At 43.6% G+C, this 19,186-nt stretch overlaps 1 protein-coding gene across 1 annotated transcript in view; it reads left to right on the forward strand.

Annotated features, from left to right (window-relative positions):
- The window catches only part of DNAH6 (dynein axonemal heavy chain 6), a 207,965-nt gene that overhangs the window by 140,930 nt on the left and 47,849 nt on the right, over positions 1 to 19,186 (forward strand). The window contains exons 52-61 of the mRNA XM_045808809.2: positions 819 to 1,080; positions 2,185 to 2,308; positions 3,519 to 3,715; positions 4,902 to 5,105; positions 6,044 to 6,169; positions 7,915 to 8,079; positions 9,942 to 10,009; positions 11,946 to 12,126; positions 15,568 to 15,747; positions 17,234 to 17,467. Coding sequence (XP_045664765.2) covers positions 819 to 1,080; positions 2,185 to 2,308; positions 3,519 to 3,715; positions 4,902 to 5,105; positions 6,044 to 6,169; positions 7,915 to 8,079; positions 9,942 to 10,009; positions 11,946 to 12,126; positions 15,568 to 15,747; positions 17,234 to 17,467 — 1,741 coding nt within the window. The remainder of the gene's footprint in view (positions 1 to 818; positions 1,081 to 2,184; positions 2,309 to 3,518; positions 3,716 to 4,901; positions 5,106 to 6,043; positions 6,170 to 7,914; positions 8,080 to 9,941; positions 10,010 to 11,945; positions 12,127 to 15,567; positions 15,748 to 17,233; positions 17,468 to 19,186) is intronic.

A 19,186-nucleotide genomic window follows, 5' to 3' on the forward strand; every position in this document is an offset into this window, starting at 1 on the left:
TGAGCAGATTTTTGAGAGATGTTGCTCAGGTGGAGAGTGAGACCGGGGGGAGAGCTCAGGGAGCTTTGATGCTCACGGAATGGGATAGGGCGGGGGAGGAGGGCAGTGATGACAGCATGCAAAGTCTTGTGTTTCATCCTGGAGATAGGTAGTTTTCAAACCTTCTTTAGTAATGCAAAATTTTTTTAATAAAAATTCTAAGAGATCTTTCTATGTCAAACTGATCGGGCAAGGGTAGAGGGCCCAGAGGACCTCCACCCTGCTTCCCTGCTCCCTCTCGGGCCAGCACCTTAGCGGGGCTAGGGAGTTCTGCAAAACGCAGAAGAAAAGCCCCCACCAGAGGGGATTGAGAACTATTGAACATTTTCGATAAAATCGGCTTTTCCTGTGAGAAAGACCAATCTGGCACAAGTTCACAAGGGCCAGGGTTGACTGAGAGACGTAAAACCAGTTAGAAGGTGATTGTAGTGTCCTGGCAAGAGATTTTAAGGACCTAAACTAAGACAAATGGCGTAAAAACGTGAGTGCCAGGGCATTGTAAAAATAAAACTATTATTTCTGTAATGTCCTACATTTTTAAAACTCCAATTTTATAATTCCTTTCTCTACCAAAACTGGCTTGGAGGAAACATTAGTCATCGGGGAATGTCTCCCCAGGAATTGTGGTGTACTTAACTACCAATAACTGGGATTATAGTATCGAGATTAAAACTACCCACCGATTGGGATAATATCTTAATGTTCTCAAAAGAACACATTTCTTTTATTCTTAAATTACTTTATTACAGTACTATTAACTTATTGTGTCTGTCTTTCAGGCCTGATTGGCCAACAGCCAAGCAACTTCTTGGTGATTCTAACTTTCTAAGAAGACTTTTAGAATATGATAAGGAAAACATAAAGCCTCAGATATTGGCAAAACTTCAAAAGTATATTAACAATCCTGATTTTGTGCCTGAAAAAGTAGAGAAAGTGTCCAGAGCATGTAAATCCATGTGCATGTGGGTAAGAGCGATGGATTTATACTCTAGGGTAGTCAAAGAAGTCGAACCAAAGAGACAAAAACTCCGTGCTGCACAGGTACACTCTTTGTGTTGCTGTATTTTATACGATTAAAGGCCACGATCATTAATCATTCAAGCTCCTGTGACTTTGCACAACATAGAGAGTAACAGCGCTCTTGAAAACGCGTTTTTGTTGTAGACAAAGAGCTGGGGAAGATTATTCTTTCAGAAATGACCTCTAAAATCAGCCCTTTCCCAGCAGAAAAAGAAAAGGAGTTCTCAGTATGCTCGTGTCATCAGGCTGATGATACTCGGCAGGTGACTTTTAGCTCTAGCGTCTGATGCTCTGGGTTGCATTTGCTAATACTCCCACACTCCATGGCATCATCTGAGGTTCCTAAGCCAGTGTAAGCCACAATCGGATGTGAGGTCCCCAGCAGAACAAAGAATGCTCATTGAGTGGGGCGGGTCACCGAAAGAACCGCAGCGCTAGAGCCGGGGTGGCACACTTTTTCTGTGAAGACCCAGAGAGTAAATATTTTATGTTTTGCCGGCTCTCTGGTCTCCGTCGCAATTCCCGAACACAGGAACAGCCATCAGTAATACGTACATGAATGAGCATGGCTGTGTTCCAATGTCACTTTATTTATGGACACAGGAATTTGAGTTTGTACAATTATGTGTCATGAAATATTATTCTTCTTTTGATTTTTTCCCCAACCATTTAAAAATGTAAAACCAATCTTAGTTTGCTAACTGCGCAAAAACAGGCAGCAGGCTGAATTTGGTTTGCAGACCCCTGCTCTAGAGAACTCGTTAGGGAAGATTAGCTTTCCCAATTGCGTGAATCTTTCATTTATTTCATCATTTAAAGTTAATCCATTGTAGTAACTAATTAATCCCAAATGCTTTGGGATTAATGTGCAATGGTACATTTGCTTCTCTATTCTTTCTATGATTTATTGTATTGGGCTTTGTTTCTTGTTTTGTTTTGTTCTGTTATGCTTCTGCTCTTATATTTTACTTTACATTTGTTTTAATTTTGTATACCATGTCAAAATCTTTCGAGACATGAAAAAGAGAACATAAATCCCATTTTTAAAATTTTTATAAGTGGGCAAATTTGATTTTCTTTGGGGACCTTGGATATTCATTTCAAATATTTTCTTAATTTTATTAGGCTGAACTTGATATTACTATGGCCACTCTGAGAGAAAAGCAAGCATTACTAAAGCAAGTAGAAGATCAAATACAAGCCTTACAAGATGAATATGACAAAGGAGTGAATGAGAAAGAAAGTCTAGGTGAGTAACTCATAAAATTTGTGGTGGCCAGGAGATGCCTGGTTTTTTTTTATTTAAATTCAATTAGGCAACATATAGTATAGCTTCAGATGTAGAGTTCAGTCATTCATCAGTTAGGTATAACACCCAGCACTCATCATATCATGTGCCCTCCTTAATGCCCGTCACCCAGTTGCTCCCTCCCCCCACCCACCTCCCCTCCAGCAACCCTATAATTTGTTTGTTTCCTATAGTTAAGAGTCTCTCATGGTGGGTACCTAGGTGGCTCAGTTGGTTAAGTGTCTGCCTTCACTTCAGGTCATGATCCCAGGGTCCTGGGATCGAGCCCCCATTGGGCTCCCTGCTGAGCAGGGAGCCTGCTTCTGACCTCTCCTTCTGCCCTTCACCCCCCCATACTATCTCACTCTGCTCTCTCTCTCTCAAATAAATAAATAAATAAATAATCTTTTTAAAAAAGTCTCTCATGGTTTTTCTCCCTCTCTGATGACTTCCCATTCCATTTCTCTCCCCTCCCCTATGATCCTCTACACTATTTCTTATATTCCACATATGAGTGAAACCATATAATTGTCTTTCTCTGACTGACTTATTTCACTCAGCATAATACCCTCCAGTCCCATCCACATCGATGTAAATGGTAAGTATTCATCCTTTCTGATGGCTGAGTAATATTCCATTGTGTGTGTGTGTATATATGTGTGTGTGTGTGTGTGTGTGTGTGTGTGTGTATCAGGAGATGCCTGATTTTTAAAAGTAGAGTCTTCAGGCAGTCAAATCTCAGCTTCCATCCAACATGTAGGACATATTTCCATGGAGGTACTGCACTAGCCTTCTAATGTAAGATTAGAACTGCACACATGGCATACGTTCAAGTCCTGTGTGGAAGGCTTGTTGGGACATGTTCCATTATAACATGATGTGGCATATGAATTTGATCCAGAAAATGAATACTACACAGACACAGAGAGAGCTATCTTCAGCCAGAGTAATGGAGTATCAAAGAGGAGCTGTTTGCGCGGAAGAGGCAAACTTGGACTTGCTTCTGGAATGGGAAATAATGCTGAACTGGTGTGAGGTTTCATAGAGATGTATTGACACCATAAGCTAAGTAATGCTAATGGCGCTACAAACAAAAGCAGGTGAACAAACTTATTATATTTTAGGAAAATACTAAATAACATAATTTGATTTTTTTTTTTTAATTTTCTAGCAAAGACTATGGCCCTGACCAAAGCACGTCTGATACGTGCTGGAAAGCTGACGGCTGCATTGGGAGATGAGCAAGTTCGATGGGAAGAAAGCATCCAGAAATTCAATGAGGAGATATCAAACGTCATTGGGAATGTGTTTATAGCAGCAGCTTGTGTTGCCTATTATGGGGCCTTCACAGCCCAGTATAGGCAATCGGTGAGTAAACTCACTTTCTGTGAGGAGTGATGAGAAGCTGCTGAAACTGGCAGAGGCAGGATAGGGGCGATCATTTTCCTGAGTTTAGAGGGAGGCTCTCCGCTGTGAAGGTTCTCCATGATGGACACTTATTTATACACTCCTCAGCCCTCCACCTCCCCCATCAGTCAGCAATGGGCCAGCCCTAGGATTTCCTTAACACATTCCTTCCTTTCCTTTCCTGCCTTAGAAAGTTAGTCATCACTTCCTTATGCAGCTCAAGAACGTAGGGGAAGAAAAAGGGCCGGGGAGTCCCCCCCAGCTTATGATCAGAAGTGGCATCTGAAGTCAGCCAGGATGGGGGCACCTGGGTAGCTCGGTCGGTTAAGCGGCCAATTCTCAATTTCAGCTCAGGTCATAATCTCAGGGTCATGAGACTGAGCCCCACATCAGGCTCTGCGTTCAGCCAGGAGTCTGCTTGAGATTCTTTCCCTCTACCCCTCCCCTCCCCCCACGCCCATGCTCTCTCTCTCAAATAAATAAATAAATCTTTAAAGTCAGTCAGGATGAAGTGTTCTGAATTGGTGAGACTGCTACAAAGGGCTAGGCAATGGGAAGGAGCAGGAAATGAAATTATTTGGAGAAGATTTTCAGGCATTTTTATGAAATGCCTTCCTAAAAGGGTTTCATCCTTGCCCTTGAGTTATAAAACCTAGTGAGTACAGGACTCGTAGACTCAACAGAAGGTTAGGGGTCATCTGGTGCCATGTGAGCAGTGCCAGTGGTGCTTTTGGACCGTCCCACTCACCGAAGCAGGTGACATGCTAATTTCTCTGCCCCATCTACTAATTGCTAGTAGCACCCACAGTCATTGTGATAACCCGAAACTTCTCCACATGCTTCCAGACTCTCCCAACAGGGACAGTACACCCCTGGTTGAAGACTACTGTGACAACATTTATCATTTATGCATGAGAAAACTGAGGTTCAGACAGGGTGAGTGACATGCCCAAAGCCACAGCTAGTTTGTGGTATGGTTCTAGGCCCCAAATCTCCTGATTGTCAGTCCACTTCTTGTGTCCTATGCCTTGATGCCAGGATGCATGTGGAGACCAGTAGAACTTACTTTTAACCATGACCTTTTGTGCGTATCCTCATTTACCAAGTGTTCCTGACTCTATACAAATAAGCTTTCCTCCTCCCACAGCTTATAGAGTATTGGATCCAGGACTGTCTGTCTCTGGAGATCCCAATCAATCCTTCCTTCAGTCTCATTAACATTCTTGGCGATCCCTATGAAATACGGCAGTGGAACACTGATGGGCTGCCCCGTGACATAATATCAACAGAAAATGGCATTTTGGTTACTCAGGGGAGACGGTGGCCTCTGATGATTGATCCCCAGGATCAGGTGCGTAATAAGTGCTTCAGATGAAGAGCAGTCTCCTAGCTCTGCTTAATGTTATGCTGTCTATTCCAAATTCCAGAAGTGGACTTGAACACACTTGTAAGATGTTGGGGATTTAGACCTAGGAGGGAGTTTAGAAGTCTTCTAGTCCAAAGGGCGCCTGGTGGCTCAGTCAGTTAAGTGTCGGACTCTTGGTTTTGGCTCAGGTCATGATCTCGCGGGGTCTTGAGATCAAGCCCCCAGTCGGGCTCTGTACTAAGCAGGGAGTTTGCTTGAGATTCTCTCTCCCCCTCTGCCCCTCCCTCGCTCATACACTCTCTCTTTCTCAAATAAATAAATAAACCTTAAAAAAAAAGTATTCTAGTCCGAGATCCTCATTTTGTGGAGGCAGAAGGTGAAAGGGAAGAGTCCAGCTGCTCCGCATACTTGATTTTGATTGGTTTTGTTTACGGGATTGACCATTAGTTTTCTGTTTTCTGTGGGAGCAGAAATTCATTCCTATATAGTTCTTGTTCCTAAAAGGTCTGAAGAGTCAGAATGAAGTCAGGGTAGGACGGGTTTTAGGGCAAGCCTGTCTGGAATTTACAGAATCCTATTATCTCACTCCTAAGTCCATGGATCATACTGTTCTAAATGGGGTTTAGAAAAGGGAGCCATTGTCAGAGCAAGGAAGACAAGCTTGAATACATTAAGGATGGGCTTTTTCCTAGATGTGTCCCTTCTTCATTTGTTCCAAATTTGAATAAAAGGAAGAATCCCAAACACTGGGGGTTTAAAAGGTGTTTTTATTTGCAGGGGGTAGTATTTTATTTTATCTTTTTCATCTTTCAAACCTGTTTCTAAATTAAACAAAATTTCTAAACTTTACTCTAAAAACTTTCACTTTCTAGTCATTTATAAAACTCTAAGTCCAATGTCCTGCTCTGTGCTTTCTCAAACAGGCAAACCGTTGGATAAGGAACAAGGAAAGCAAAAGTGGTTTAAAGATCATTAAGCTTACGGATAGTAATTTCTTACGTACACTTGAAAATTCAATCCGACTTGGTTTACCTGTCTTACTGGAAGAGGTTTGCTTTTCACTTTCCTCTACTCCAGTTCGTCCCCAACTTTCAGACCATACAGGCTACACCTGCATCGTGCTAGAGACACCAGGCAGCTCCATTTGCAAATTGTTCAAACCAGTCGCTTAGCTCCTTAAACAGTGCACTATCACATGGGGAGCAATCCGTTGACTGAATGATTTCTCTGATTCCAGGCATGGTTTTGGTGGTAGTGGGATGGGCTCTGTTTCCTGACACTGCTGGTTCTTGGGCCCGGTTGTGGCTCTTGATGGTTAGCTGCCATGAAAGTGCAGAGCAGTAGTGCCATGGGGCCAGTGGGGACTGTCTACACTGATGACGTGAAGCCAGTGAAACATTCCAGTGGGCATAAATATTATTATTCTCTATCCTTCTAGCCTTGCCTGACACAGGTAAGGTTCTGTAATGGGTCCCAGACCCTCACTCAAACCCTGAAGTTACACGGGAGGGTTAAGTCTCCCCAAACCTTTGGTGCAGTTATGTTAGCCCCAAACTGGATTCTTAAACCCCAGTTTACTTTGTAACACGGGAGGTCCCGGGGGAATTTCTTCTCTCACAGCGGGGCACAGAAGACTTTCTATGACATTCTGGCCCTGGACAGCAGGGCCTTATAACTGTAGCTGAGTGCTTTTGGGAGCAGGGGTGGGCGCCTGGGCAGCACCCCAGCCAGAACAGGATACTCTGACCAGGCCTGTCCTGCTTTCTGGGACTTGGAGTCATTAGCGTTATGTACCTAGCTGCCCTTTACATTTGTAAAGTGGTCTTCTCCAACTTCGTCTCCACCTACTCATGGTATGAAATGGAGTTAGTCTCAACCAGCGTTTTTTAATGAAATAGATTTTTAAGAGCACAAAATGGTGTCATAGGTAGTAATGGAAATTTTATCTCATAAACTTGTGTTTTAAGAGAACAACTTATATTCTTGGGTATCATGTCACAGTATGAAATAGGTTTGTTAACTGTGGATTACAATCAAATTTTGACAGCTCCTGGGCCATGGGCTCCCATCACACCCGTGCTGACATAGGGATACCGACGGCAGTGTCTGCCTGCCTAAGTTCTTGCCAACAATCAAATTTGCTTTGAGGGAAAGAAAATAATTGTCATACAGCATAGAGGTCCACAAACTTTTTCTGTAAAGAGCCAGATATTTTAGTTTTTTTAGGCCAGATACAGTCTCTGTACAAACATTATTCAAACAAATATTCTTTGTTTTGGTTTGGGTTTAGGGTTTTGTTTTTACAACCCCTTAACAGGGTGAAAATCATTTTTAGCTTAAAAGCCATACAAAAACAGGCCACAGAGGGCAGGATTTGGCCTGCACACTGTGTAGACTGCCATCTCTTGCCTTAGAACAGCCATGAAAGTGAACGTATCATTTGTCTGGGTCCTGTTGAAGGGCCACCTGCAGAGACCCTCCTTTCCCAGATTCTTCCTTATGGGGATGAATGGTATGCACAGTTAGTCTAAACAGCTGTATTGCCTTCATATGATCTTATTTTCTTAGACTACCGAAAAGATAACCATGGAAAATATACACCGTTAGAGCCAGTGAGTGCACAGTAAGAGAAATATCAGATCACCGGAAAATTGCTCAAAATAAATTTGGAGGCCTAAGGAATTTAGAGAAATTGATCCCATCCATTTTAATGGCTTTGTGTGTGTGTGTGCGTGTGTGTGTGCGTGTGTGTGTGTGTGTGTGTGTGTGTGTGTGTTCTCTTTTAACTTTCAAGCTTAAAGAAACCTTGGACCCAGCTCTAGAACCCATTCTCTTGAAGCAGACTTTCATGAGCGGTGGACGGCTGCTCATTCACCTTGGAGACTCAGACATTGATTATGACAAAAACTTCAGGTTCTATATGACAACCAAATTGCCAAATCCCCACTACCTGCCTGAGGTATGAGCTGCTGGTCCGGAATTCCCAGCCTGAGTGGACTGTTACGTGTGACGGGTCTCTGAGGTTAGGTGGGCCCTCTCCCAGGCCCCCTTTTCCCTCCACTCTGCCATCCCCCTTCCTTCCACTGTCTTCTACTCTTGCTTCTCTTCTGCATCCTGATTCTGATTCCAGTTGCCCTTCTGCTCACCATTCAGCTGGACTTGGGTCCCTCCACACCTGGTCCCTAGGCGCTGCCCTGCCCGCGGCCCTGCGCAGCTCTCCAGCACGCTCTCTGCCTCCCTCCCAGCCCGCAGCTGCTTGCACAACACAGAGCAGCAGTCCCTTCTAATCCTTCTTCTCCCTCCTGCAGCTCAAGGCCATTTGTGCCCCTCTTGCTGTGGCTCAGAAATGAACCAGCGTTCATAATAAAGTTGCCGGCTTCAAAACTCTGGTGACTGGCACCGTTAGAGAATCATGACTCAGACATCCAGTGTGTCTGTACTTCGAGTTCTGGAGAAGGGGGCATCTTGTCCTCCCTCGGGACCTTAGACTTTGCAGGGATCTGTGTGAACCTCACTTCCACACGCACGTCCCTGAGCCACGACAGGATCCACAAGAACTACTCTCGTGCTGCAGAGCCCAAGGCAGCTGCCACAGAAATGAAGGCAGCTGGGTCTCCTCTCTCCCTTCCTGCACGGGGCTCCCCGCAGTCCCTCGGTGCGGCCACAGCTACAGGCACGGCTGCACACTCCGCAGGGTCTTCCCAGCCTGGCAGGTCTCCCCTTCTCCAACAGGGCCCATGCAATTAGGGAAAGAACTTCAACAAATCAGAACTAAGCCCCTCACTTCTCCCTCCTCCATCTCCCAAAAAATAAAATCCTTGCATATGCCATTCCAAATAGTGTCATTTTCCTTTTAGTCACTGATTTTCTCATAGCTGCCTGTCTTCACTAAATGTGCTCAGTTTAGATGAAATGGACACACTTCTTGAATAAAATGAGGGGAATGCCACTAAAAGCCCAGGTCAGCGTCGAGGGGTTTAATTTGCACAGCCACTGCCAGGGCTCGTGTCCCAAGATCCATCATGAAGTTTAGAAAAGTGACCAATGTGGTGACCTTACAACCTTCTCACTTACTTAACTTTTGGGAGGGAGCATCGCACACCTGACCCAACACTAGCTCTGTGACTGTGGGTCAGTTATTCTTTTTCCTGGATCCTCAAGTCAATTAACCAAAAAGTGGAGATAGTTCAAGGATTCATTGTGAAGATTAAATAAGAATAACATGTAAAATATGGGACATTCAAACACTCTTTTTTTGCCGTTAACTTTTCAAGTAATGTCAGAATACTATAGAAACCATTTTTCATAAAAATATATATAAAGCTCTATTTATTATCCATCATCACTTCTTTTTAACAAGGACAAACTATGTACAAGTCACTGTAACAGAGTGATTTTATTACCTCGTTTGGTCTTCACAAATACCCTGTGAGTTATAACTATTATGATCCCAATTTTTAAATCTCAGCGTGGGTGAGTGGCTTGTCTAGCACGCACTAACGGCTGTACCTGGAATCAGAACCCGATCTTTCTAACCCTCTGCTGGCTCACCTTTCTTTAAAACACCGTGTAGCATTCTCTAACTGTGGCCTGTGAGGAACAAGACTGTCACTCAGACTGCACGGAAAATCCTGTTAGGATTCTGTAAGACACAGTATGCTTGGTGGGTGTGTGGGTGTGTGGGTGGGTGGGTATGTTCACAATGAGACCCGAGAGGCATCCAGGTGGGTAATAATGGGCCCTGTTCTACAAAGGAGAGCACTTCTTATTTTACCCTTCTGAACTTAAGCATTTTTGTGTAAATGTATGCCTTTCTTTCAGGTGTGCATTAAAGTTACCATCATCAATTTCACTGTAACCAAATCAGGTCTAGAGGATCAACTGTTAAGGTAAAAAAGAAAAAAAAAAAAAAGGCGGGGGGCGGGGAGGAGCAAGCTAAGTTTCCTAATATTTTGTTTAGAAATTGTGTCAAAGAAAACATTTTAATGTGTGAAAGCACCACTCATGAGTCCTCAGTCATAAAGATGATCGTAAATGACCAGGTTCTTCATGTCTTGTCACTTTTGCAGCCGCCGATCTTGTTCACAGTCCTCTCAAGGAGATCAGGGATATACCCTTAATTCTCAACCATGGGTTGGGCCGGGCCTTCAGCCCAGCCCTGCCTCTTCCCCTTCACTGGGGTTTCCATTCTTGGGCAAGTGATTGAAGTCAGTCATCATGTCGTTCCTTGAGATGCTTTGCTCCATACCTGTGCGAAAAACTCCCAAATATAGCTTTCCTGTTTTACTTGTCTACAGGTGTTTTCTTGTGTACTTAATTGTACCTCCATTTGTCTGCCTCAAAAAATTAAATATGCTCCTTCAGTATACTCTGTGATTAAATCTCCACTTCCCAAAAAGATTATGAATTGTTGATAGTAATTATCAGAATTAGCCAAGAGGCTTAAGAGACAAAAAATTTTAAGGGTTTATTGAAATAATAATATTTATATGGGTTAAAAACCCATTATATGTGTGTGTGAATATATATGTATGTATATGCATGTGTGTGTATGTATATACATACATTAACTCTAAAGGAAAAGATAATTTAGACCCATGTTCAAAATGAGTCATCAAGTTTATTGAGTCAAGTCAAAATTGGGTCAAGAGCATCCTGACTTGTTCCTATTATCACTGAGTTTAAATCTCATTTTCCTTGTTTATTTTAGGAATCTATTCCGCCAGCTGCTAACTTGCTTAACTTCTGCTAGGCTAACTTCTTTCCAGACAAAGGGTATTTCAGCACATTTTACGGACATGTTCTAAGGACATGGCTGAGCCGTTTCCATACCATTGCTCTTCCGTGAAGAGTTCCACTTAGTTGTGTCACAAACTGTCAGCATGTTAGACCGCGGGGACACGGAGAAGTGCCCTGGAAGCGAGAATGTTGAGACTCAGGTGGAGAGTACAGAATCCCTGGGTTCCAGTTTATACTCCTCTCTTCTGAAAAAATTATTTAAACATACAAACTTGAGATAATGATTTCTTTTGGTGTTCATAAAATAACTTTTAAAGTTTCTGAATTCAGTATATACATAACAAACGAACCGAGGCCACTCATCGTAGCCGGTAAAGCATGTGCCCTGGGAGTCAGCTAAGCCAGGTGCAAACCCAGCTCTGCCTCTCACAGCCACATGAGCTCAGGAAGTGACCCACTAGGGTCTGTTCCCTCATCTGCAAGCGGGGGTGGTAACCACAGTGCCCACCTCACAGGAGCATTCAAAAAATTCAAAGAGAATCCACGTAAAACTTTAAGCAGGGTGCCTGGCACAGAGTGATGCTTAATAAAGATTAGTTTCTGCAAACATAGGGCTGGGAGCAAACTATGAAAGCACAAGTGAAGGGAGATCTAAGTTCACATGTTTAGACGGGTGGAGCTGGAGGTAAGGCTCCTTTATTAGACACACTCAAGGCTCGTTTTGTGGGAGTGGTGGGATTTCAGAATCTTCCATAAAAAGAATGTTCCAGGCACCATTTTCAGCCTGGCACAATCAAGCATTAGAAACAGAAATTGAATGATTAGGAAGATCAAGCACTGAGCAGGTTATCCGAAAAGAAGATGAGCAGAAGCTATGGGGACTGTGGTAGGTTTTGAAATACAAGATAGAATCAGAACTAACATGTCATTCAGTGAATAGCCACCGTGTAAACCCAGCAAAAGAGGGGCCTTATGCATTAGGACTTGGCTAGTAACATTAGTACTCAGCCAAGTAGCAAAGAAAAATAGAAGCAACTTCAGGGCACTGATAAAGCCATAATTTAAGTATTCAAACTTTGGTTCCAGTGATGTGGTACGACTTGAAAAACCCGAGTTGGAAGAACAAAGAATCAAGCTCATTGTGAGGATCAACGCTGACAAAAACCAGCTGAAAACTATCGAGGAGAAAATCCTGAGAATGCTCTTTACATCTGAAGGAAATATCCTGGACAATGAAGAACTTATTGACACACTCCAGGACTCAAAGGCAAGTAAAACATTTTTAGTATGTCTAGAAATTGTGTTGCTTCAGAATTTACAACTGCCACTTTTGAGGGTCCTGCAAAGTTTTTACAGCAAGAATGGCAGCCACACCTGGGCTGCCAGGGTAGTGCAAGAGTGAGCCTGGCTGGCAGGGCCCCCACCCCCAGTGGAGGAGGAGGTAAATTGTAGACAACTGCTCCTCTTGTCTGCATTTTTTAAAAATTTTATTTATTTATTTGAGAGAGAGAGAGAGAAAGCATGAGAGCGGGGAAGGTCAAAGGGAGAAGCAGACTCCCTGGGAGAGGGAGCCCAACGTGGGACTTGATCCCAGCACTCCAGGACCATAACCTGAGCTGAAGGCAGTTGCTTAACCAACTGAGCCACCCAGGTGCCCTTGTCTGCATTTTTTTGATCAAGCATGTAATGTATAAAGCTTTACATGCAGGGCACCTGGGTGGCACAGTCGGTTAAGGGTCCGACTCTTGGTTTCATCTCAGGTCGTGATCTCAGGGTCATTGGGCTCCACATTGGGCTCCACACTTAGCACAGAGTCTGCTTGAGATTCTCTCTCTCCCTCTCTCTGCCCCTCCCAAAGCTTTACATGCCAATTGCTTAAGGAATGAAATATTTGTACAAGGTTCGTGATAGCATTCCTTGCCTTCTCAATGCCTACCACCACTACCATTACCCCCATGACTTCTTCCATAAAAACAACTATGTTCTTCTTTTTTGTTTTGATTATTTGGGGTTTTAATCTTTTCTCTAAATCATAGACTCATATTGCTACTTCTTCAGGTTTTTTTTTTATACATTCACTGTTGTCTACACTTTTACCACACACATACATACATACACACACATACCCTCTGCCCATCATAGCCTCCCACTGTACTTGTATCCTGATTATAGTTAAACATCCAGTGTTTACATTGCCTAGAAGTATGAAGATCTGGCTGCAAGTGTTTTAGGGGGCTGAGGACAGGAGAAGAGCTAGGGTGTCAGTATCCATTGTGTATACATTTACCTAATCTCTTTGTTTTCATTATGGTACCCGGCCGTCAACTATCTCTGGCTTCCTTCCATCAAAAAAAAAAAAAAAAAAAACCCTCTCTTTATTTCCTCAAGGATGAAACTTCTATTTTTCAGTCAGGGTGAGGAAGGAACAACCCCTTGACTGGTGGGGAGATGACTTGGGAGTCTATCAACCAATTCTTATTTTAGGCTCTTGCCACTTCCAGTGATTGGATGCCATGAATTCTTATGCCTTTGAAGGGGATTCTATTGTACAAATTGGGTGACTTTTTGGCTTTCCCCTTTGCCAGGTTGGGAATCGATTTTCCTGAATCTGCTAAGTCATTACCACTCTACTTTCAAATTTCGAGTTATTGATATTTCCTCTCCCATTCTTCCTATCTTTGTGGGTTTGCACTGTTTTTAAAAATCCCTTTACTATAATTGTATCATGGTTTCAGTAGGGAGTAAGATAGGTACATGTGTTCCGACTGCCTTCTTTCTCTGTGAGCTGGTTTCGGTGTCTGCAGGGAGTTGCCTTGAAGATACCCCTTCTATAAGGTAGAGATAGGACTGATTGTTCCTGGGCTCCGTTTCCTGCCACTTCCTGCCTATAGTTTATACCCCCTTAAACTCCCAGAGCTCTCGTTTATTTTAAGTGTTTGTTTTGTTTTGTTTTGTTTTAATAATCTCTACACACAACATGGGGCTCAAACCCACAACCCTGAAATCAAGAGTCGCATACTCCTCCAACTAAGCCAGTCAGGTGCCCCCCAGATCCCTCATTTTAAAATATGTGTCGTATTCCCTAATCACTGCTGAGGCCTCAAGTCTCTTGAGCATAATATCTGTAAGTAGTTACTAAGCTCAACTGAGGTGTATAGTCTTCTAACATTCTCTGGCAAAAAGACGAAAGTAGTCCACTTTGCTTTGCTTTCTCTTTAGCCCTGGATACTTCATTATCAGGGCCTTGAGGTCCCCAAAAGAATAAAGGATTGTTTGTGGGTGGGTCTCCTTGATCCAGCTGCTCCTATATCAACTTCCTTTTCCTAGTCACATGTAAATGCTTTACTTGAGTCCAATATTGGGATTGAGGTTTTCCACTCAACTCTACCCTTTCTTGTCCCCTCAGGTTCCTAAGTGGTCAATACAGAGAGAGTTTGAGCCTTTGATTCCTGAAAAAAGCTCTTAATCCCTCTCTTCCCTCCCCTGGAGGACAGGGGTTGATAGTCTAGAAGTTAGCCACTAGCCACATGTGGCTATTGAGCACCTGAAATGTGGCTAGCCTGAATTAAGATATGTTGTTGGTGTAAAATACACACCGGATTTCAAAGACTTAATCAAAAAAAAAAAGTTAAAAATCTCAGTAATTTTAAATGGATTATATGCTGATATAATCAACATATATTGGGTTCTGTTGGGCTAAATAAAATTATTGTTAAAATTAATTTCACTTGTTTACTGTTAATAAACTTAGAAAAGATAGAATTATATATGTGGCTCACATGTTTCTATTGGGCAGAGGGGTCTAGACAGAAAGCCTGTTCGGATTCCCTTTTAGCTGTCCTCCCAATAGAGCCAATACTGAACAGCTGTTCCCACAGTGATTTTTCATGGTCCCTGCCCTAGACCCTTTGACTTTCTAGAGGCAAATCCCCAACCCAGGAATATCCATGGCTGAAAGAAGTGGGGGTTGGGAGAGGAAGACAGACAGGCAGTAATACAGAGACCCTGAGGGAGCCAGAGAGGGGAACCTTAGAAAGCCCACTGGCCAAAAGGCTCCCCAGAACCACTAACCAAAAACAGAAAACCAGAAGAACAGCAAAGACCTTGTGACTATCTCCAACAACTTAGCTTTATAACCCTTCCCAAACAACCCTTCCCAAACAATAGCTACTACCCAGGTTGCCTTATGTCTACACCTGGGAACGCTAGGGAAAGAAAGAGAATCTTAGTCTTCCTTGTTATTCCAGAGTGGGATGTGATACCACTTCCTTCCAGCCTCTCTCCACCCTCCTCTTTGGGGCAGTTTCATGGATGCCCCTTCTCCCTTCATACCTTCTTCCATTATGTGAACCCTATATCATTAGAGGACTGCTCATGGGGAGATCAGAGAGTACTCATGGGAGTACTGTGTTAGTGCTTCCCTTCCAGGAGTCACTCAAAGTCGAGTCTCAGAGAAGTGCTGCTCCAGCTTGTCGGGGCTGCTTGTGTTGCCTGTTCCCGGCTGCCTATTCCACATTCTGGAAGGAAAGAGGTCAGCTCAGAAGAAGGTCACAGAGTCCTGAGATTCAGTCGTTCTTTCTGGGGACCCTCTAATTATTAAAATCACTAATTCACTGTGTCCTTATTTCTTTCCTAGACCTAACTGGATATATCCTACCATTTGTTTAAAAAGGGATCCTTAAGAACTTGTCTTCGTATTTTTATTCAGATCACTTCTGGTGCCATTAAAGTCAGGCTAAAGGAAGCCGAGTCCACGGAAATGATGATCAATATTGCTCGTGAGAAGTACCGTCCAGTAGCCACTCAAGGCTCCGTCATGTACTTTGTCATTGCGAGCCTCTCAGAAATAGATCCCATGTACCAGTATTCGTTAAAATATTTTAAACAGGTAAGTGTGTTGTTTTGTCAGCGAACTTTATCTCTTTGGTTTCCCTTTCAACCCCGTTGAGTTACTTTTGCCTCAGACAGTTCATGAGTCTAGTTATCAAGTAAAACCCTCTAGGAGTTTGGGTTCAGACTTACCTGTTCAAGAGCGACTCCACCTGCCATGTCTTCTCAACACTCAAGTGCCCAGTATGCACAGAAAACTGCAGAGGAAGAAAAGAAAGATTTTCTCTTGGCCTCCTCGGCTAACTAGCTTGTTTGTTTTCCTTCTTGCCTGCCTTTCTTTTGTTCTTTTCAGAGTCATAGCTCCATGCTGTTTCTTTACACGTCTCTACAGTAATCCTACTTCCTTTCCACTGTTAGACTTTTCTGTGCTGTATCTCAAGTCTCTGACAGCACTGACCTTAAGCGACTTGGTTTCTGTATCTTTTATCCCCCAGAACTTTCTATACATAACAGGCTATCCAACTCCTCACTGTACCGCCCCAACTTTTTTAGACAAATCATACATGCCCTGGTCTCCTGTCCTTGGTTCCTTCTCACTCCCACCATATTACTGCAAGACTTTTGTTTTTTGTATGGTCTCTCTTCTTAAACTCATATTCACTGTTGAATCTCAACAGCTCTCTCATGAGTAGGATACTTTCACCCCTCATCCTCTTTGTGGCAGCATTCCCTCTCTCCCAAGAGCAAATGCAGTGTCACAAAACTTCAGCAAGCAGTGTCCATTTACCTGAAGATTTCCAGGGGGACAGTGAGTTTGCATCACCCATTACACAGCAGAACTTACTGAGCATCCCCAGTAGCGCCCCCTGTTCACCACCAGTTTCCCTCAGCTACCAGTTTGTGTCAGGGTTCACCATGTTTTATTTTGGCACCAAGCGTCATATCTTCACTGGATTTTGAGCTTCTCTGCTTCTTGTCAGGTTGTTAAAGAAAGCTCAATCCTCTTTTCTTCCAAGTATGTTAAATAACACCCCCCTTTCCCTTTGTCAACCATACTTGGGGAGAATTAACAAGGGCTTTCCCTTAAATTTTGGAGAAAATTCTAGCACATCTTCCCACATCCTAACAATGATCTTGGGGGAGTGCCAAGAAGAGCACATGAACTTACTTTGCCCTTATGTCTCTCACCCCAAAGTGATTATCAAATCCGAGTTAAGGATATGAAAAAACTGGGGGTGCCAGCTGGCTTCCATTTTCCTGTGTTCTGCCTCATATCAAGATGATGCCTTTTGAATATTGTCAAGAGTTCGGCAGTGGTTCATTTCTGAAAACTGGGGAGAGGAAGGGGAATGCAGAAAATAAATATCACTTATCAATTTGGGATGGATTCTGGACTTTTTCATCGTACAGTAGTCATCTCCTGTGCTGCTATTTACCCACTGAATACAGGCCCCAGATGGGCGGGAGTGAGGAGCAGGGATTTTTTTTTCTCCGTAGAAATGGAATTAAATGAGAGACATTGATAGAGCTCTCTCTTCGCACAGTTGTTCAATACAACAATTGAAACTTCTCTAAGGACAGATGATCTACAGCAGCGCTTGGAAATTCTACTGGAACAAACCCTTCTAACCGCGTATATCAATGTTTCGAGAGGACTTTTTGAACAACATAAACTCATCTACAGCTTTATGCTTTGTGTTGAGATCATGCGTCAGCAAGAAAACTTAACTGATGCTGAATGGAATTTCTTTCTCCGAGGTTCTGCAGGATTAGAAAAGGTACCTCTCTCAAGTTTGGACTGTCAATGTTATTCTAGATAGGGCCCACAAGCACCTACCAGTGCTCTGCAGTGGCTGAAGGTGATCCCTTTGGCCGTGTGGCCGGGCGGGGCAGGCACTGGGGGCCTAGGGGCCAGGCTGCCACTTAGCTCCGTCTCCCGTCTCCCGTAGCTGGGCAATGTCGGTAAATTTAACCTGTTTAGGCTGCAGTGTCCTCACCTATACAAAAGGGATGAAGGGAGTAACCGATGGGCTAGTAGATATGAACATGCTTTGACAAGTTGACCATCTTACAAATATGAAGAGTTAAAATTCAATAAATGTTGTAATTCACAGACTTGGCAATACCATTTGGGAAATCATGACTCCCTCCTGCCTGGACACATCTTTCATTATAAAGCACGGGAATTACTATGCTGAGCTGTTACCTTCTGGCACACTGAAATATGAGCTGTCCTGCAGTTTCCTTCTTTGTGTTCAACCTTTTGTCAAACTTGCTCCAGCTCCTTGAACTAGCCTATCTCACCCACACACCACAAATCGGGTGGCCCACAGAAATGAGCCACAGCCCTCCCAGTTCTTGCCTGGAGGTCCAGCTTAGCCCCACTCTAAATGCTTGGCTCGGTCCTGCCCACCTTGAGTCCCGCCTTTGGTCTCTGCAGACATGAAGTCTGCACCTGTTTGCCACTATGCGCCTGAGTAGATATCACCAGGAGGTTGGACTTTATGCCTTTTTTATTTGACTCTCAGTGCCCTATGCTCCCAGGACAAGACCAGACAAGACCTCTCCACCAGACGCCCTTCCTTCCCAATCCCCATCCATCTTGCCCCGTATAGATTCTAGCAATCCTTCCTTAATGCTATCTTAACTTCATAATCACAATTCATACTTCAGAGAGCTTGCTCTGTGTTTATAGAAATCAGCTAATTTATGCCTCCTACGTGAGTCCCTTATTTTATCTCTAGCCTGCAGACAAACAATTAGGCACAAAGAGATTAAAGAATTCGTCATGTTCACATACTTACTAGGGTTTGGAACTGATGTAGGGAAGACGGTAGGGTTTGAAGCCGACAGCCAAGAAAGAATTCTTGAGACCTCTTTGATGCAAAAAAGGTGATTTTATTAAAGCATGGGGACAGGACCTATGGGCAGAAAAGAGCTGCGGCCCTGGGGTCTTGAGGAGTGGCTGATTATAAATTCAGGAATTGGGGGAAGTAACGAAAAGGGAGCTTTCAAAAGAACTTGCATATGCTAAAGAGGACCTACAAGATAATGGAGGCCTTGCCATTGTCAAGTTAAGGTTGTTTTCCCCCCAGCAAGGTATTAACATTAAGACAGGAGGTCCCTGGAAGAATGTCACATGTCCCACCCAGGAGTGGGGGGTGGGGAGAGGTTGCAGGGTGTCGGCTTGTGCTTTGTCTTTAGCCAAGCTTCTGCTCCCTCATCAAGATAGGATTGGGGAGAGATCCGGCTACAAGGTGTCGACATTGAGACATTGACATCGAGGCAGTTGAGTCCCTAGAGGAATGTCACTCTGCCTGTTTCAAAAAGGACTTGTCAATGGGCTGTAGGTAGTATGGAAATTTAATAATTTTTCTTCTACCTTCCCACATCAGAACCAGCACTGGAACCCTCAGTCAGTCTGTAGAGCTTGCCCTCCCGCCCACTTCACTCTATTGCTATTAGTGGGTCACTCAGCCAGGCCCTTCCCACTGCTT

This window comes from Ursus americanus, chromosome 7 (genome assembly GCF_024610735.1).
Source record: "Ursus americanus isolate L20-20 chromosome 7, mUrsAme1.1.p, whole genome shotgun sequence".
Classification (NCBI taxonomy): Eukaryota; Metazoa; Chordata; class Mammalia; order Carnivora; family Ursidae; genus Ursus; species Ursus americanus.